At 39.5% G+C, this 20,895-nt stretch overlaps 1 protein-coding gene across 2 annotated transcripts in view; it reads left to right on the plus strand.

Annotated features, from left to right (window-relative positions):
* The window catches only part of LOC106610814 (mitogen-activated protein kinase kinase kinase 21), a 34,922-nt gene that overhangs the window by 6,690 nt on the left and 7,337 nt on the right, over positions 1–20,895 (plus strand). For both annotated transcript variants that reach the window (XM_014210420.2, XM_014210430.2), the window contains exons 2-6: positions 5,950–6,130; positions 10,601–10,749; positions 11,060–11,235; positions 13,686–13,926; positions 17,489–17,599. In XM_014210420.2, coding sequence (XP_014065895.2) covers positions 5,950–6,130; positions 10,601–10,749; positions 11,060–11,235; positions 13,686–13,926; positions 17,489–17,599 — 858 coding nt within the window. The remainder of the gene's footprint in view (positions 1–5,949; positions 6,131–10,600; positions 10,750–11,059; positions 11,236–13,685; positions 13,927–17,488; positions 17,600–20,895) is intronic.

Consider the following 20,895-nt stretch of genomic DNA (forward strand, 5'->3'; position numbering starts at 1 on the left):
AGCATCTAGTACAGTTAAATAGTTAACACACACACATGGATGCAGCGGTCAAAGGCACTGCATCTCAGTGCAAGAGGTGTCACTACAGTCCCTGGTTCGAATCCAGGCTGTATCACATCCGGCCAGATTGGGAGTCCCATAGGGCAGCGCACAATTGGCCCAGCGTCGTCCGGGTTTGGCCGTCATTTTAAATAAGAATTTGTTCTTCACTGACTTGCCTAGTTAAATAAAGGTTACACACACACACACACACACACCACAATGACCAAAAAGTTATTTTGTTGGCATTTACTTATGTCCCCATTACCAGTAAAACATCATCAAAACCTATTTCTTCCACTTACATGCTGTGCTGTTTCGTTGTTCATTTGTTTGGTCGTTTCATTCTCAACCAGGATTTCTCATACTATGGGGACGCCGTTTGGGTTTTTGCATGTCAAATAACATTATTTGACGTGTCAAATAAGCTTGTTGACCAATCAGGACCTGAATATGACTGCATGTCACATAATAATTTAACGTGTTCATAATTTTTTTACGTAGTTATTACACATTGATTACTCTATCACTCGTATATCATATGTCACAATGATTCATCGATACATATGCTATGATGCTGGTAAAGTTGTCTCGCTCACCTAAAGTGGTGGTCATAAAAAAAAAGCTAGCTAGCTCATGGATGCAAACGATGTTCTTCCCCAAAAACATAGGAAAACGACATCTGTTTCAGTAGCTATAGTTAGTTAAGTGTCATCTAAAATAACCCTAATTTATAAGACAGTTATTATTTGATTAATGGTGGTTGGACCCATCTGTGAAGCTAGCCACAATAAGGATTAGCCACAATAGTGGACTTTGCGGTTAGCCTTCAAAATAAAAGAATGTCATTGACAGTGATACAAATGAATACAAATAGTAGAATTATGCCATAATTGAATACATCATGCTAAACGAGGTTGGAATGTTGTTTATATAAAATCAAGAAAATACAATAATTTGTTAATTTGACAAATCTGTTTAAATCACACTGGATGTATTTTACTTTAGAATTGCTTTGGGGGCATACTTACTTACTTACAGTGCCTTGCAAAAGTATTCATCCCCCTTGGTGTTTTTCCTTTTGTTGCATTACAACCTGTAATTGAAATGTAATGGACATAAACAAAATAGTCCAAATTGGTGAAGTGAAATGGGAAAAAAAACTTGTTTCAAAATCAGGGTTGGGTTATAAAAAAAGATCTGAAACTTTGAACATCCCACGGAGCACCATTAAATCCATTATTAAAAATGGAAAGAATATGGCACCACAACAAACCTGCCAAGAGAGGGCCGACCACCAAAATTCACGAACCAGGCAAGGAGGGCATTAATCAGAGAGGCAACAAAGAGACCAAAGATAACCCTGAAGGAGCTGCAAAGCTCCACAGCGGAGATTGGAGTATCTGTCCATAGGACCACTTTAATCCGTGCATTCCACAGAGCTGGGCTTTACGGGAGAGTGGCCAGAAAAAAGCCATTGCTTAAAGAAAAAAATAAGCAAACATGTTTGGTGTTCGCCAAAAGGCATGTGGGAGACTCCCCCAACATATGGAAGAAGGTTCTCTGGTCAGATGAGACTAAAATGTAGCTTTCTGGCCATCAAGGAAAATGCTATGTCTGGCGCAAACCCAACACCTCTCATCACCCCGAGAACAACATCCCCACAGTGAAACATGGTGGGGGCAGCATCATGCTGTGGGGATGTTTTTCATCGGCAGGGACTGGGAAACTGGTCAGAATTGAAGGAATGATGAGGGAAACCTGTTTCAGTCTTCCAGAGATTTGAGACTGGGACGGAGGTTCACCTCTCAGCAGGACAATGACACTAAGCATACTGCTAAAGCAACACTCGAGTGGTTTCAGGGAAACATTTAAATGTCTTGGAATGGCCTAGTCAAAGCCCAGACATCAAACCAATTGAGAATCTGTGGTATGACTTAAAGATTTCTGTACACCAGCGGAACCTATCCAACTTGAAGGAGCTGGAGCAGTTTTGCCTTGAAGAATGGGTAAAAATCCCAGTGGCTAGATGTGCCAAGCTTATAGAGACATACCCCAAGAGACTTGCAGCTGTAAAGGAAAAATATAAAGGGGGTGAATACTTTTGCAAGCCACTGTATGGATTGTGGATCAATGACATGGGGTATCAGTCTACTCAGTGACACCCAGAGAACATTGCGATCGTAGCTCTTATTGCGGGACTCTGAAACCTATATGTATTAAACACTATTCCAGAGGGAAAACAATACTGCGTGGATTTTTTTGGAGTCTGATAACTCTGAGGATGATATTGGGAAAAATTATATTTTGTATTGATCAGACTGATACCCCATTTCATTGATCCCCAATCCTTAGGTAAAGCTATACAGTGCAATATGAATGTCAATACACACAATAGGCTGACTGGGGAGGTGATTTCACACAGTCACAGTCCCGCGATAAGAGCTACATCGCTAATATTTACGTAAACTCTTCAGTTGTGTTCTGTGGGTGTCACCGAGTAGACTGATACCCCATTTCATTGCTTCACATTCCAACCTTGTTTAACGTTATCTAGTTGAAATATGGCATGATTCCACCAATTGTAACCTTCTGCATCACTTTCAAAGAGGTACTTTTATTTTAAAGGCAAATCGCAAATTCCACTATTGTGCCTAATCATTATTGTGGCTAGCTTCACAGCACATTACCCAGTCCGGTCAAGCCTCACTAGCCAGATGAAGCTAGCTGGCTGCTCATAACGTTAGCTTTGGGCAACAGGGTTAAGTAACTGGCTAGCTATTTATTTCCATGAACTGAAGTTCAATTTCAATAGGCAAACAACAAGTGGCTATCTAGCTAATACTTACTCACAAGGAGTTTCTGCTGGTCATTGTTTTCAGGCTGGTTGTATTGGTGCTAGCTAGGTACCAAGCTAAAAGCTAGCTACTCCAGAAGTTGCGGTCAAACAAATAATGCTATATTACCAACGCGGTATTGTAAATACATCGTTCGTGGCCGGTGTTTGCTTCTTTGCAGACTTTTTTGTTCAGCTTTGACAGTGATACCAGCCTGAAACTCTTTCTAAAGACTGTTGACATCTAGTGGGAGCCCTAGGAACTGCAATCGGGGACGATTTCACCCTATTATAAAAGTGCCAGCCATTGAAATCAGTGGTATGCTGAATTTCTTTTTTTTAATGCTTTGTCCTCGGGGTTTCGCCTGCCATTTCAGTTCTGTTATACTCACAGACATTATTTTAACAGTTTTAGAAACTTTTAGAGTGTTTTCTATCCAAATCTACCAATTATATGCATATCCAAGCTTGTGGGCCTGAGTAGCAGGCAGTTTACTTTGGGCACGCTTTTCATCCGGACGTCTAAATACCACCCCCTATCACCAAAGAAGTTAAGGGCTTGTAAGTAAGCATTTCACGGTTATGTCTACGCTTGTATTCGGCGCATTTGACAAATAAAGTTTGTGCAAATCAAATCAATCTATAAATACTTCTTCGAGCTCTGTGAAGTTGGTTGTTGATCATTGCTAAACAGACATTTTCCAGTCTTGCCATTTAATTCAAAACTGTAACTTGACCACTCGACATTCAATGTCGTCTTGGTAAGCAATTCCAGTGTATATTTGGGCTTGTGTTTTAGGTTATTGTCCTGCTGAATGGTGACATTTCTCCCAGTGTCTGTTGGAAAGCTGTCTGAACCAGGTTTTCCTATAGGATTCTGCCTGTGCTTAGCTCTATTCCGTTTCTTTTTATCCTAAACTCAATAGTCCTTGCCGATAACGTACCCATAACATGCTTGAAAACATGAAAATGGTACTCAGTTAAGTGTTGTATTTGCCCCAAATATAGCACTTTATATTCAGGACATAAGGTACATTTCTTTGACACATTTTTTGCAGTTTTACTTTAGTGCCTTATTGCAAACAGGATGCATGTTTTGGAATATTTTTAGTCTGTACAGGTCTTCTTTTCACTCTGTCATTTTGGTTAATTGTGGAGTAACTACAATGTTGCTATTCTAGGGCTGTCCCCGACCAACATTTTTTAATACGTTCTTTAATTTGTAAAGTGTATTTTTCCATATGTAGACATACCCTGTGTGTTTTAATAAAATCAACTATATGCATTGAGCTTGTCTGATGCTTTAAGCTCACTGTTAGATGAAATAAGACACAAATGACTCCAGAGGGAGCCAGCGATCTCCTCCCGCTCCTACTGGCTTTTGCAGATTCTGCCGCTACTCTCCAGAAGTTGCCGGTAATAGGCTACATGACAAGTCTGCATTGCAACCTTTCTCATGTGGAATGCCAATTTATCATACCATTTCTACTGATATCCATGTCAGTTATGGTTTTCATATGCACACTTTCCTGGAACAGTTTCATTTCATTTATAATGTATTTTATTTCAAAATCATTGTGGTTAATCAAAATTCTATCGAAATGAAAATGATACAAACCTAAAAAGTTACTTCTGTTGCCATTGCCAACTATGAAAAAATAGCTAATACATCCAACAAATAAAAACATTGCAGCTTGCAATGTTCATTAAATAGTACCCGCAAAACACCAGTCTCAACGTTAACAGTGAATAGGCGACTCTGGGATGCTGGTCTTCTAGGCAGAGTTGTAAAGAAAAAGCCATAACTCAGACTGGCCAATAAAAAGAAAAGATTAAGATGGGCAAAATAAAACAGACACTGGACATAGGAACTTTGCCTAAAAAGCCATTACTTTTTCTTTGCAACTCTGCCTAGAAGGCCAGCATCCCAGAGTTGCCTCTTCACTGTTGACATTGAGACTGGTGTTTTGCGGGTACTATTTAATGAAGCTGCCAGTTGAGGACTTGAGGCTTCTGTTTCTCAGACATGACACTCTAATGTACTTGTCCTCTTGCTCAGTTTTGCACCGGGGCCTCCCACTCCTCTTTCTATTCTGGTTAGAGCCAGTTTGCGCTGTTCTATGAAGGGAGTAGTACACAGCCTTGTACGAGATCTTCAGTTTCTTGGCAATTTGTCACATGGAATAGCCTTCATTTCTCAGAACAAGAATAGACTGACGAGTTTAAGAAGAAAGTGTTTGTTTCTGGCCATTTTGAGCCTGTTATCAAACCCACAAATGCTGATGCTCCAAATACTCAACTAGTCTAAAGAAGGTCAGTTTTTTTGCTTCTTTAATCAGGACAACAGTTTACAGCTGTGCCTACATAATTGCAAAAGGGTTTTCTAATGCTCAATTAGCCATTTAAAATGATAAACTTGGATTAGCTAACACACCGTGCCATTGGAACACAGGAGTGATGGTTGCTGATAATGGCCCTCTGTACGCCTATGTAGATATTCCATTAAAAATATCTGCTGTTTCCAGCTACAATAGTCATTTACAACATTAACAATGTCTACACTGTATTTCTGATGAATTTGATCTTATTTTAGTGGACAAAACATTTCCTTTTCTTTCAAAAACAAGGACATTTCTAAGTGACCCCAAACTTTTGAACAGTAGTGTAGTTATTTAGGCTTTCAATAACAAAGGGGTTGAATACTTAATGACTCAAGACTTTTCAGCTTTTCATTTTTTTTTTACATTTGTAAAAATGTCTTTAAACATAAATCCACTTTTACATTATGGTGTGTGTGTGTGGGTAGGCCAGTGACGCAAAATCTAAATGTAATCAATTTTCAATTCAGGCTGTAACACAACAGCATGTGGAACATGTCAAGGGGTGTGAATACTTTCTCAAGGCACTGTAGGTATACAGCATGTTTAAGACCTGGGGACAGATCTATTATAATGCTGTCATTTTCCCCATTTGATCATCATGAAAAATATGAATTTTTATTTTGTTTTATATACCTTGAAGATATCCCATTGTGGTTCACCAAATACCTAACCAACCTACTCCTCTCCTTCTAGTTTTATTACTTGAAAAAATCGAGAACGATGACATTGGAAGGAAGACCTTGAAGATCACAGACTTTGGCCTGGCCAGAGAGTGGCACAACACCACCAAGATGAGTGCTGCTGGCACGTACTCATGGATGGCCCCTGAAGTCATCAAGTCCTCTCTCTTCTCCAAAGGCAGCGATGTCTGGAGGTAAAACTAACAGCACGCTCCTGGGAAATTCCATGCTAACAGAATTACGCTGAGACGTATTCACTTTATAATGCATGCCAAACAAAAACCATTGATTTCAAAGTTTAACTAACCATAGAATTCTATGCACAATAACTACTTTTAACAATTTACAATAAACTTTACAAAAACACATTTCCAGGAAGAACTGTGCAGATGCAAAGTTTGATTACAGAATAAAACTTAGGTCAATTTTACTGTGATTCTGTTACCAAACTTTGCATCTGCACAATTTTTCCTGGAAATGTGTTTTTGTAAAGTTTATTGTAAATTCTTAAAAGTAGTTATTGTGCGTAGAGTTGTATGGTTTGTTAAACTTTGAAATCAGTGGTTTTTGTTTGGCATACATTATAAAGTGAAACACTTTTGTCTCTGCATAATTATGTTACCATGGATTGCTCTCCCTCTACTCCCTTTTCCAAACAGGCCCATGTCAGACTGGAATCAATAGGCTTTTAGGAGATGAGGATTTGGAAAGGTGGCATCATGATACTACTTTTATTTTCAGACATTTAGAAACATTTGTCCTGACCTATTTCTGATAATAAGTGCTTTCGTTGTTATTTTGTTCAAACCAAAACAGTTTTTATCAGATTACAACTTTCTGTACATTCTGTGCGACTAGGATGTGCAGTATAGCCTACAGTAGCCCTGAACACCCTCCACTGGTAACAACAATCTGCTGCATCTAGAGCTTACATTAATTACATGATAAGTGATGACTGTAGGCTTGGTGCTTAATCAAAACAGGATCATTGTTTGCACTGTACTGGTAAACAACATTTTACTGCCATTATTTAGCATTCAACACGTCCATTATTTAAGAACAAGATCTAGTAAATGGCAGCCCTAGGCACAACAAAGGTTTAGGCAATGTGAATTTGAGTGTTATCATGTTATAATAGTGGGAATGTATACTATCACTGTACTATCACCATGCTGTACTATCACCTAGGGCTGGGCGATATGGCCAAAATATTATATCACGATATAAAAAATAAAATAAAAATGACGGTATTTTTAGTTTTTGAATAATAAAAGTTGTACATTTGCTTAAAGAGTAGTGAGTGATCCTAGTGCTTTATGAGTAGTGAGTGATCCTAGTGCTTTATGAGTAGTGAGTGATCCTAGTGCTTTATGAGTAGTGAGTGATCCTAGTGCTTTATGAGTAGTGAGTGATCCTAGTGCTTTATGAGTAGTGAGTGATCCTAGTGCTTTATGAGTAGTGAGTGATCCTAGGGTGGCAACACATACATTCTTAGTGATTTCAATAAGTCTTTCTCTATTCTGATTGTTTTATACTGTTCAATTCAACTTCAACCAAAACAGATTTCAGCACTTTTATCATTTCTGCATTTTCTGCAATCAATTGCAGTGGTGGAAAAAGTACCCAATTGTCATACTTGAGTAAAAGTAAAGATACGGTAATAGAAAATTACTCAAGTAAAAGTGAAAGTCACCCAGTAAAATACTACTTGAGTAAAAGTGTAAAAGTATTTGGTTTTAAATATACTTAAGTATCAAAAGTAAATGTAATTAATAAAATGTACTTAAGTATCAAAAGTAAAAGTATAAATAATTTCAATTTACGGATAGCCAGGGGCACACTCCAACACTCAGATATAATTTGTGTTTAGTGAGTCCTCCAGATCAGAGGCAGTAGATGACCAGGGATGTTCTCTTGACAAGCGTGTGAATTGGACCATTTTCCTGTCCTGCTAAGCATTCAAAATATAACAAGTACTTTTAGGTGTCAGGGAAAATGTATGGAGTAAAAAGTACAGAATTTTCTTTAGGAATGTAGTGAAGTAGTACTTGAAAGTATTTTTACTTAAGTAGTACTTTGAAAGTATTTTTACTTAAGTACTTTACAACACTGCTCAATTGAGATCATTTCCACACTGCCACGTAGGGCTGCACGATATGGGCAAATAACCTAGAACTTAACCAAATGTTGCAATTGCGATTTGACTTGCGAATTAGAGCAAAACTGTTGGAATCATGGAAATAGAATGGCTATTCTAATTCTATAGTTAGAATATAATAGTGGGCACTTTGAATACAGTGTTGTTTGAGATGACAACAAATTAAAATGCCAGGGAGGAGTTAGGAACTAAAGTGTTGATGATTGTTTCCTAGGGGACCCTATAAGCTTTGGCTACATTGCATGTTTTCTCTTAGCTACTTCATGTAGCTAACATATTCTTGCTTTGCATATTCCTTTTTGATTTAGACGATACTGTTGCACAAACAACATGCTGGTTTAGGTCTACACCATCGCTGGTATTATCAGGCAGTATTAGCTAGCTACATTTGCTCTTACTCAGTACATTTATTAGCTAGCTATTAGCGGCTAACAATTAGCGTCTCACAAGATTTAGGGCAACTTGCTAAGAAAAGACAAACTAGCTGTTTGCTGATGTAAGAAACACAGACTAATAGAGTCATTATAGAATGCTAGTGGATTTATATTAAGAAGCAAAGTGAAAACAGCATTGTTGCCTGTGCTGCCATGACCATGCAGACTGAATGCAAGTGTCTCGTGGTTGAGGAACATCAAATGCGCTTCTTGAGTGACAGAGGGCGTGTCTAGGTCTGTGTGGAAAGTGGTGCGGAGAGAGATGACTCAAGTAGCGAAGTAAACTATAAAAATTGACATTACACATGGCATTTCACATTTAACAAATCAAACATTCAAATACCGTTATAGAAGGTAAAGTAAAAACCAAACTGGTCCCTGCATCAATACTGGTATATCGTAAACTGCCCAGCCTTACTTTCACCATGCTATACTATCACCATGTTATAATATCACCATGCTTTACTATTGCCATACTTTACTATCGCCATATTTACTATCACCATGCTATACTATCACCATATTCTACTATCACCATACTTAGGGACCTCACCATACTATACTATCACCATACTTAGGGACCTCACCATATTATACTATCACCATACTTAGGGACCTCACCATACTATACTATCACCATACTTAGGGACCTCACCATATTCTACTATCACCATACTTCGGGACCTCACCATACTATACTATCACCATACTTAGGGACCTCACCATACTATACTATCACCATACTTAGGGACCTCACCATATTCTACTATCACCATACTTCGGGACCTCACCATACTATACTATCACCATACTTAGGGACCTCACCATACTATACTATCACCATACTTAGGGACCTCACCATATTATACTATCACCATACTTAGGGACCTCACCATACTATACTATCACCATACTTAGGGACCTCACCATACTATACTATCACCATACTTAGGGACCTCACCATACTATACTATCACCATACTTAGGGACCTCACCATACTATACTATCACCATACTGGGTCACACCATACTATACTATCACCATACTTAGGGACCTCACCATACTATACTATCACCATACTTAGGGACCTCACCATATTCTACTATCACCATACTTAGGGACCTCACCATACTATACTATCACCATACTTAGGGACCTCACCATACTATACTATCACTATACTTTACTATCGCCATACTTATTATAGTATGGTGAGGTCCCTAAGTATGGTGATAGTATAGTATGGTGAGGTCCTTAAGTATGGTGATAGTATAGTATGTGTCTTAGTGTGTGTCTTAGACCACTGCACCACTCGGGAGGCCTACTATCACCATGCTACGCTATCACCATATAATACTATCACCATACTTAAGGACCTCACCATACTATCACCATACTTAAGGACCTCACCACCGTACTTAGGTGCCGATACGATATGTATAGCAATTCTCACAATTATATATGTATAGCAATTCTCACAATTATATATGTATTGCAATTCTCACAATTATATATGTATTGCAATTCTCACAATTATATATGTATTGCAATTCTCACAATTATATATGTATTGCAATTCTCACAATTATATATGTATTGCAATTCTCACAATTACATATGTATTGCAATTCTCACAATTATATATGTATTGCAATTCTCACAATTACATATGTATTGCAATTCTCACAATTATATATGTATTGCAATTCGATACTGTGATTTTATTGTAATTAGATTTTTCCAAACATATTGTTCACTATATGTCTTATGCAGAAGGACAAGAGTCATGACAAAACAAGTTTTTATTAGTCATGTAAATTAAAGTGCTGAAAACAAATTGGCTCACTATTTAAAAATAAGATGGAGAATAAGCTATGAAGGAAAATACTGGAGTTTTGGTGCAGGTACAGCCAACTAGTGCAAAATTAATATTGTCAAAACTATCACATTTTTTGTCAAGCATAATATCCCAATATGTATCTGTAGTTTTTTCCCCCCATCACTATAATAGTGCTGTAATAACAGTGTGTTGTTAGGACATTGTACTCACTATATCTGTGTTCTCTTCTAGTTATGGTGTTCTTTTATGGGAGCTGCTGACAGGAGAGGTGCCTTACCGTGGGATTGATGGGCTGGCTGTGGCCTATGGTGTGGCTGTCAACAAGTTAACCCTCCCTATTCCATCCACCTGCCCAGAACCCTTCGCCAAGCTCATGGAAGGTGCAGTCACCAAGTCAGACCATCCATCTGCTGTTGCCATTCCTCAACCCACTTTTCAAGAACAATTCATGTTGCCTGAAGTAGCTGCATTCATTGGATGATATATTGTTGTTCAAGAATGTGTGTGTGTGTGTGTGTGTGTGTGTGTGTGTGTGTGTGTGTGTGTGTGTGTGTGTGTGTGTGTGTGTGTGTGTGTGTGTGTGTGTGTGTGTGTGTGTGTGTGTGTGTCACACAACTAGATAATGGTGTTAATTTACTTGTCAAAGTTCCAGAACATTGATCTGTCTTGGTTCCACCTTGTGTATCTCAGAGTGCTGGGAGCAGGACCCCCACATCCGGCCATCGTTTGCCTCCATCCTGGAGCAGCTAACAGCCATAGAGGAAGCAGTGATGGCCACCATGCCCCAGGACTCTTTCCACTCCATGCAGGAGAACTGGAGGGTGGAGATCCAGGAGATGTTTGATGAGCTCAGGACAAAAGAGAAGGTACAGATGTAGGATCTTAATTTGATTACTCGTTTGTTGCTGAGAATTTTCCTGCACCGCAGGAAATACAGATAAGTTTCGTGATTTACATAAATTCACTGAAAACCCACACTAACACAAAGTTATATTTACAGTATTGCACTTTTAATGTAGCCTACTTTTGGCCAGCTAATAGCCTAACCACCGATCAAACAACATTATGGACTAAATGTTCAAATCTTGTTGCTGCAAATGTCATCTCTCTCCCTGTATGTCATTGTTCAGTTGATCAGCTTAGGGGGGATGTATTCCCAAACAGCGCCTCTCACCATTCACATGGCATTTTCTGTACTCAGGACACATTGAGAGAAATTGTGCAATGTATTTTTTATTTTGCTTAAGTACATTTGTCCTGTTCATAACTTACACTCATCCTTTGTGACTCATTAAGTAGATACGTTGTATAGGTAAACCTCTAATATGAACCCAATGTGGGAACAAGACCTTTCCACTGTGTAAAGTACAAGGTTAGAAGCACGTGGAAGGCAGCGGTGCAATATACCTGTAGTTAAGGGAGTGCTTTGATCGGCTTTGATTTTAATTGGTTACTTTCTGTAGGCGAGCTAATCGTATCTTTAACAAAACAAGCTATTAGCATTGATGGTTTTAAGTATTTCCCCTTGGTAATGCGATAAGCTGCTTTCCTTAGTCCCTCCTCGTTAAATCAAATGGGATTTGTAATTGCTGTATTGAGAATGCCCTTTCCTGCAACTTCAGCTGAATCGTTAAGCATCAAACTTGGCAAATGGTGCAATATACCAAAGCTCTCCCAGGGATTGTCTAGTATGTCAATTCTTCATGTTGTTTCCCCATATGACACTGGTTCATTTAATTACCTCTAAAAGGATAATGATGTAAAGGAAGCACAGATAGTCACACACTGTTCCTACTGAGTTTGAGTTTCTACATTTCATTGTTAGGGGTTGCATATGATCTGAAACACTTATCCATATATATTTTTGAGGGGCTTTAAGTCTGACCCTAGGCTTGTAGGTAAGTGAGGTTCAGCTTGCTTCATGTATATTTCTGAGGGGCAGAAGTCTGACCCTAGGCTTGTAGGTAAGTGAGGTTCAGCTTGCTTCATGTATATTTCTGAGGGGCAGAAGTCTGACCCTAGGCTTGTAGGTAAGTGAGGTTCAGCTTGCTTCATGTATATTTCTGAGGGGCAGAAGTCTGACCCTAGGCCTGTAGGTAAAGTGAGGTTCAGTTTGCGTCATGTATATTTCTGAGGGGCTGAAGTCTAACCCTAGGCCTGTAGGTAAAGTGAGGTTCAGCTTGCTTCATGTATATTTCTGAGGGGCTGAAGTCTGACCCTAGGCCTGTAGGTAAAGTGAGGTTCAGCTTGCTTCATGCGTCATTTTGCAAAACTTCTTTCTTCTGTAACTACAAAGTGAAGTTTTGAGTCCAGATAGAGGGCTATTGTTTTTCTGTTTTTTTTAACACTGAAATGATTGTATATTTTTTCTACCTCACAAGTTGCAACATTGTTACACAACATATCTCATTTCACTCCAGTGGGTTTGTAAAGCTGCTTTGCAGAAAGCATTCATTTAAGGATTATAATGTTTTCTGAGAGGAACCAAAACAAAATCCAAATGGTGCTCTACGTAATAGTTCAAGTGATTTTTGTCAACCCTACTCATTCACAACCTAGTTGACGATCAAGCGATGGAAGCCTCTTACCCTGTCAGTCAAAGGACCCTCTACATCTCTGTGAATGTGCCTCAGAAACTGAGGGCCCCCTTTAGCTTGTGATCTTTGGCTTAGTCATCCTCTCCCCGAGCACCACAACATTTCTGCAAAGCTCCATAAAGCCAGTTGAGATTTACAACTTGTGAGTGCTGGCCAGCCTCTCTTAAAGGAGCTTTCCTTCAGTAAGGGCTATGCTTCAGGGCCATGCAGCACTACAATGGGCCCACCTTGCTGTTACTGCAGACAGAGGGCCTGGGACAGCTCTGTGGATTGAGTGGCTGGGGGTCACAGGCCACTCTAGCCTAAAGCTAATGCTTTGTTTTTCTACCACCCAGAGTAAGTTCACTGATTGTGAAGGTTGGGGGGGAAGGGCACTGATCACTGCTGTGTTTGCAGAGAACTTTGTTTCTGATCATTTACAAGGAGTTCAATCTGATAAAAATACGTGAACAATGAAGGTATGCAAGTTATTTTTAGTAGAAATGACAGACAGAAGGGCTAAGGAAATAATGCACTGCCTAGAACCTGTGTGTGGATCATTATGGTAGTGTTTCCCCTACTATTGTATAGCAGGGGCGGGCACCCCTGCCTGATACGTAAAATACCTATCCAGGCGTTGTAAGATCTGGCATGCGTCAGCAACGCTTGGGCAGAGGAACGCGGCCCTTATCATACAGAGTTGTCCATCTATTCGTCTGACCCTCCATGTGTTCCTGTAGGAACTGCGTTCGCGGGAGGAGGAGCTGACGCGTGCGGCTCTGCAGCAGAAGTCCCACGAGGAGCTGCTGAAGAGGAGGGAGCAGCAGCTGGCGGAGCGGGAGATCAATGTGTTGGAGAGGGAACTCAACATCCTCATCTTTCAGCTCAACAAGGACAAGCCCAACGTCAAGAAGAGGAAGGGCAAGTTCAAACGCAGCCGCCTAAAACTCAAGGACGGCAACCGCATCAGCCTGCCCTCAGGTGGGTGCTTCTGTTTGTCTGTTTCTGACTCTCTTTCTGTCTTGTCGGGTTGGCTGATAGTCTGTCTTTCTCTTTGTCAAAGTCAGTGTTACTGTTGAGTTTACAAAAAGTTCAATAGATTTACACTGATCTTTATTTATTTAGAAGCTCCGTTAGAATCTATCATAGAAGTATGACAGCATACTAACAAGACATGTAGGACAGCATACTAACAAGACATAATGGAGGACAGCATACTAACAAGACATCATGTAGGACAGCATACTAACAAGACATAATGGAGGACAGCATACTAACAAGACATCATGTAGGACAGCATACTAACAAGACATAATGGAGGACAGCATACTAACAAGACATAATGGAGAACAGCATACTAGCATACTAACATGCCATCATGTAGGATAGCATACTAACAAGACATAATGGAGGACAGCATACTGACAAGACATAATGTAGGACAGCATACTAACAAGACAGCACACTAACAAGACATCATGTAGGACAGCACAATAACAAGACATCATGTAGGACAGCACAATAACAAGACATAATGTAGGACAGCACAATAACAAGACATAATGGAGGACAGCATACTGACAAGACATAATGTAGGACAGCATACTAACAAGACAGCACACTAACAAGACATCATGTAGGACAGCACAATAACAAGACATCATGTAGGACAGCACAATAACAAGACATAATGTAGGACAGCACAATAACAAGACATAATGTAGGACAGCACAATAACAAGACATAATGTAGGACAGCACAATAACAAGACATAATGTAGGACAGCACAATAACAAGACATAATGTAGGACAGCACAATAACAAGACATAATGTAGGACAGCACAATAACAAGACATGTAGGACAGCATACTGACAAGACATCATGTAGGACAGCATACTAACAAGACATCATGTAGGACAGCATACTAACAAGACATAATGGAGGACAGCATACTAACAAGACATAATGGAGAACAGCATACTAGCATACTAACATGCCATCATGTAGGATAGCATACTAACAAGACATCATGTAGGACAGCACACTGACAATACATAATGTAGGACAGCATACTAACAAGACATCATGTAGGACAGCACACTGACAATACATAATGTAGGACAGCATACTAACAAGACATAATGTAGGACAGCATACTAACAAGACATAATGGAGGACAGCATACTGACAAGACATAATGTAGGACAGCATACTGACAATACATAATGTAGGACAGCATACTAACAAGACATAATGGAGGACAGCATACTGACAAGACATAATGTAGGACAGCATACTGACAAGACATAATGTAGGACAGCATACTAACAAGACATAATGGAGGACAGCATACTGACAAGACATAATGTAGGACAGCATACTGACAAGACATAATGTAGGACAGCATACTGACAAGACATAATGTAGGACAGCATACTGACAAGACATAATGTAGGACAGCATACTGACAAGACATAATGTAGGACAGCATACTGACAATACATAATGTAGGACAGCATACTGACAATACATAATGTAGGACAGCATACTGACAAGACATAATGTAGGACAGCATACTGACAAGACATAATGTAGGACAGCATACTGACAAGACATAATGTAGGACAGCATACTGACAAGACATAATGTAGGACAGCATACTAACAAGACATAATGTAGGACAGCATACTAACAAGACATAATGGAGGACAGCATACTAACAAGACATAATGGAGGACAGCATACTGACAAGACATAATGGAGGACAGCATACTGACAAGACATAATGGAGGACAGCATACTGACAAGACATAATGTAGGACAGCATACTGACAAGACATAATGTAGGACAGCATACTGACAAGACATAATGTAGGACAGCATACTAACAAGACATAATGTAGGACAGCATACTAACAAGACATAATGGAGGACAGCATACTGACAAGACATAATGTAGGACAGCATACTGACAAGACATAATGTAGGACAGCATACTGACAAGACATAATGTAGGACAGCATTCTGACAAGACATAATGTAGGACAGCATACTGACAAGACATAATGTAGGACAGCATACTGACAATACATAATGTAGGACAGCATACTGACAAGACATAATGTAGGACAGCATACTGACAAGACATAATGTAGGACAGCATACTGACAAGACATAATGTAGGACAGCATACTGACAAGACATAATGTAGGACAGCATACTGACAAGACATAATGTAGGACAGCATACTGACAAGACATAATGTAGGACAGCATACTGACAATACATAATGTAGGACAGCATACTGACAAGACATAATGTAGGACAGCATACTGACAATACATAATGTAGGACAGCATACTGACAAGACATAATGTAGGACAGCATACTGACAAGACATAATGTAGGACAGCATACTGACAAGACATAATGTAGGACAGCATACTGACAAGACATAATGTAGGACAGCATACTAACAAGACATAATGTAGGACAGCATACTAACAAGACATAATGTAGGACAGCATACTAACAAGACATAATGTAGGACAGCATACTAACAAGACATAATGGAGGACAGCATACTAACAAGACATAATGGAGGACAGCATACTAACAAGACATAATGGAGGACAGCATACTGACAAGACATAATGTAGGAGAGCATACTAACAAGACAGCACACTAACAAGACAGCACACTAACAAGACAGCACACTAACAAGACAGCACACTAACAAGACAGCACAATAACAAGACATCATGTAGGACAGCACAATAACAAGACATAATGTAGGACAGCACAATAACAAGACATAATGTAGGACAGCACAATAACAAGACATAATGTAGGACAGCACAATAACAAGACATAATGTAGGACAGCACAATAACAAGACATCATGTAGGACAGCACAATAACAAGACATCATGTAGGACAGCACAATAACAAGACATAATGTAGGACAGCACAATAACAAGACATCATGTAGGACAGCACAATAACAAGACATCATGTAGGACAGCACAATAACAAGACATCATGTAGGACAGCACAATAACAAGACATCATGTAGGACAGCACAATAACAAGACATGTAGGACAGCACAATAACAAGACATCATGTAGGACAGCACAATAACAAGACATAATGTAGGACAGCACAATAACAAGACATAATGTAGGACAGCACAATAACAAGACATCATGTAGGACAGCATACTGACAAGACATCATGTAGGACAGCACAATAACAAGACATCATGTAGGACAGCACAATAACAAGACATGTAGGACAGCATACTAACAAGACATGTAGGACAGCATACTGACAAGACATCATGTAGGACAGCATATTAACTAGACAGCATACCAGCTTTACTAAGACTAGTCAAAGCGGAACTACTTTCGCTCATTGGTCGTTGCATCCCAGTCTTTTGACAGACGTTACAATACCTTTTTATGTTACGTAGTCAGTCAACAAGAGATTACACCAATGGTCAAAGTGACCGACCAGCCTTACCTGTGCCTCTGTTTTATAGATTTCCAGCACAAGATCACAGTGCAGGCGTCACCCTCTATGGACAGTAGGAGTCTGAACACCAGCCCCCCCAGCAGCCCCACACTCATACCCCGCCTCCGGGCCATCCAGTGTAAGTACACCTCAGACAATCCAACATACTGCAACACGACAGACCTGGGTCAGATACATAAGTATCAAGTAAAGTATGTGCTTAAGTGTGCTGTGAAACAAAGCTTTGTACATGTGCTTTATCATGGCATCCAGTGCCTTCAGAAAGTATTCATGCCTCTTGATTTATTCTGCTTTTTGTTTTGTTACAGCCTGAAATCAAAATTAATTAAATAGATCATTTTTCCCATCTACACACGATACCCCATCATAACAAAGTAAAACATGTTTTTAAAATGTTTGCAAATATATTCAATTAAATACAGAAATATCTAATTTACATAAGTATACACCCTTGAGTCAATACATGTTACAATCACCTGTGGCAGCAATTACAGCTGTGAGTCTTTCTGGATAAGTTTCTAAGAGCTTTTGTACACCTGGATTGTACAATATTTGCACATTATTCTTTAAAAAGTTGGTTGTTGATCATTGCTAGACAGCCATTATCAAGTCTTGCCATAGATTTTCAAGCCGATTTTAAGTCAAAACTCTATCTAGGCCACTCAGGAACATTCAATGTCATCTTGGTAAGCAACTCCAGTGTATATTTGGCCTTGTGTTTTTGGTTAATGTCCTGCTGAAAGGTGAATTTGTCTCCCAGTGTTTGTTGGAAATAGGGCTGTCCCCGTCCCCAAAAAATATTGGTCAACCAAATGTTGTCTGTTCTTTCAACCAATTGATTGGTTTACATTTTTATACGTGTATTTTTCCATATATAGACACACCCTATGTGTTTTATTAAAATCAACTATAAGCATTGAGTTTGTCTGATGCTTTAAGCTTATGGTTTGATGCCTCACGAGGGTGCCAGACAGCTAGATAACCAGAAGGAAAAAAAACGTAACCTGACCCAACTATTCTCCTCCCGCTCCTGCTTGCTTTCACAGATTCTGCCATTACTCTCCTGAAGTTGCCGGTAATAGGCTACACGAGGAGTCGGCAACCTTTCTCATGTTGAATGCCAATGTATCTCACCATTTTTACCGATATGCATACCAGTTATGATTTTCATATGCACATTTTCGTGAAAGTTTAATTTATAATAACGTCTTCATATCTCTAAATCATTGTCATGTGGTTAATCAAGATTCTATCCAAATTTAAATAAACATGATACAAACCTAAAAAGTAACTTCTATTGCCATTGCAAACTATTTAAAAGTAGCCTACATAAAGCCAACAAATAAAAACATTGCAGCCTGCAGGTAGAAAATATCCTGATAAAAATAAATATCCTATAAATCACATTGGCTACACATGGCCTGTCTGCAACGAACTTGAATCATTGTATCAACTATTAAATTGGGTCCAGCCCTGACTACACTAGCTAACTTGCAACATTGTATAAAATATTCTGGGCCCTCAGTTTCCCCAGGCCAGTGAGCCCGGGACAGACACAGCTGTAGGCTATTTGTGCAAGAGATACGAAGCAGGGCTTGACTTGGGCAGTAGCTCACCGGAGCTGAGTACCAGCACCTCAAATGTTCTACTCCTTTAGCTCCTGTTCGTCTTATAGAATATTAGCTCCTGCACCTAAATAGAAACAGTACCAGCACCCAAAAGGAGTACTGGAACCTATTTCAGTCCAAGTCAAGAACTGTTAAGTAATCACGTAGGCCTATTTTATGACGTTTCCACTGGATCAGAGCATGACATTTTTCGCTTTCACGCTGAGTGGTTATTGAAAGGGAGAGAGCTGGAAAGATTTGTCAGGTAGCCTATAGGCCTACTTCTATGCCTGTGCATCGTTACTCAACATTGACACGAGTGCTCCAAACAAATGACAATGACTAAATATACAAAACAAACCAAAAACTTGTTTCTCACAAGTGTAGCTTAGCTTCAATGTGTCCACGCAAACAATGAGAACAGGAAGACTGGAATAATAATATTGAATGCATTAAAATGAATTACCTTAACCAAAGTAACAAACATTGTAGATTAGAAATTATAGGAATTAACTGTGAATGTACTGCTGGTGATTATGTAATGTGGAATTGATATACACTAACAATCAAATGCAAACAATTCACACAATGAAGTTATAAAACTGAATGTGCACATATCGGCAGGAGAGAGCGCATTCTGGAGAGAGAAGTGCATTGTGCATCTGGTCGCATGGTCAATCCGACGTCTGCTTTGGCCATGCATCATTTACGGTGATACAACCTCAGCAGAAGTCAGGGCATTCATACTTCTTGCGCTTCACGGAGAAGTGCAGAGCTGTTGTCAAGGAAGTGAGTTTGTGTTTATACAGGATGTACTGCCCCCGCCTACTGTCAACCAATCATGCGAAGTTATACAGAGCCCTCGGTATAGTTACAGCCTAACAACCAAACAATCAACCATTCGACTAATTGGGGTCAACCTTAGTTGGAAAGCAGACTGAATCAGGGTTCCTCTAGGATTTTGCCTGTGCTTAGCTCGATTCCGTTTATTTAAAAAATAAAAATAAAAGCATACCCTGTATTTTGATAAATTGTATATAATATTGATTTATTATTGAAAGGGGGTGTGCTTTCTGGGGCCACGTAACTGCCGTAGCAGCATCCAAGTGAGTGCTTCATTTTGGATGTAGTGAACGAGTAGCTATCAACTATGGAGTCCAAACTTCATCTCAGTTCTACTACAGAAAAGCCAGAGACATCTTGATGACAGCGCACTTCCTGCCTACCTCCCTCCGATGACCACACAAGCCATAAACTTTCTAATGACTCTCATGATGTTGTGGTGTTGTTTTTCTAAATTGGTTATCTTTTTTGTGATTTGAAACGCTTAGAGATTCTTTGAAAAGTACTACATTATATATACAAAAGTATGTGGACATCCCTTCAAATTAGTGGATTCGGTTATTTCAGCCACACCCGTTGCTGACAGGTGTATCAAATCGAGCACACAGCCATGAAATCTGCATAGACAAACATTGGCAATAGAATGGCCTTACTAAAGAGCTCAGTGACTTTCAACAACTACCGAGTTCCAAACTGCGTCAGCACAAGAACTATTCGTTGGGAGCTTCATGAAATTACCGAGCAGCCGCACACAAGCCTAAGATCACCTTGCCCAAGCGTCGGTTGGAGTGGTGTAAAGCTCGCTATTGGACTCTGGAGCAGTGGAAATGCGTTCTCTGGAGGGATTAATCACGTTTCACCATTTAGCAGTCTGACGGATGATTCTGGGTTTGACAGATGCCAGGAAAACACTACCTGCCCCAATGCATAGTGCCAACCGTAAAGTTTGGTGGAGGAGGAATAA

This window comes from Salmo salar, chromosome ssa01 (assembly GCF_905237065.1).
Source record: "Salmo salar chromosome ssa01, Ssal_v3.1, whole genome shotgun sequence".
In the NCBI taxonomy this organism is placed as follows: domain Eukaryota; kingdom Metazoa; phylum Chordata; class Actinopteri; order Salmoniformes; family Salmonidae; genus Salmo; species Salmo salar.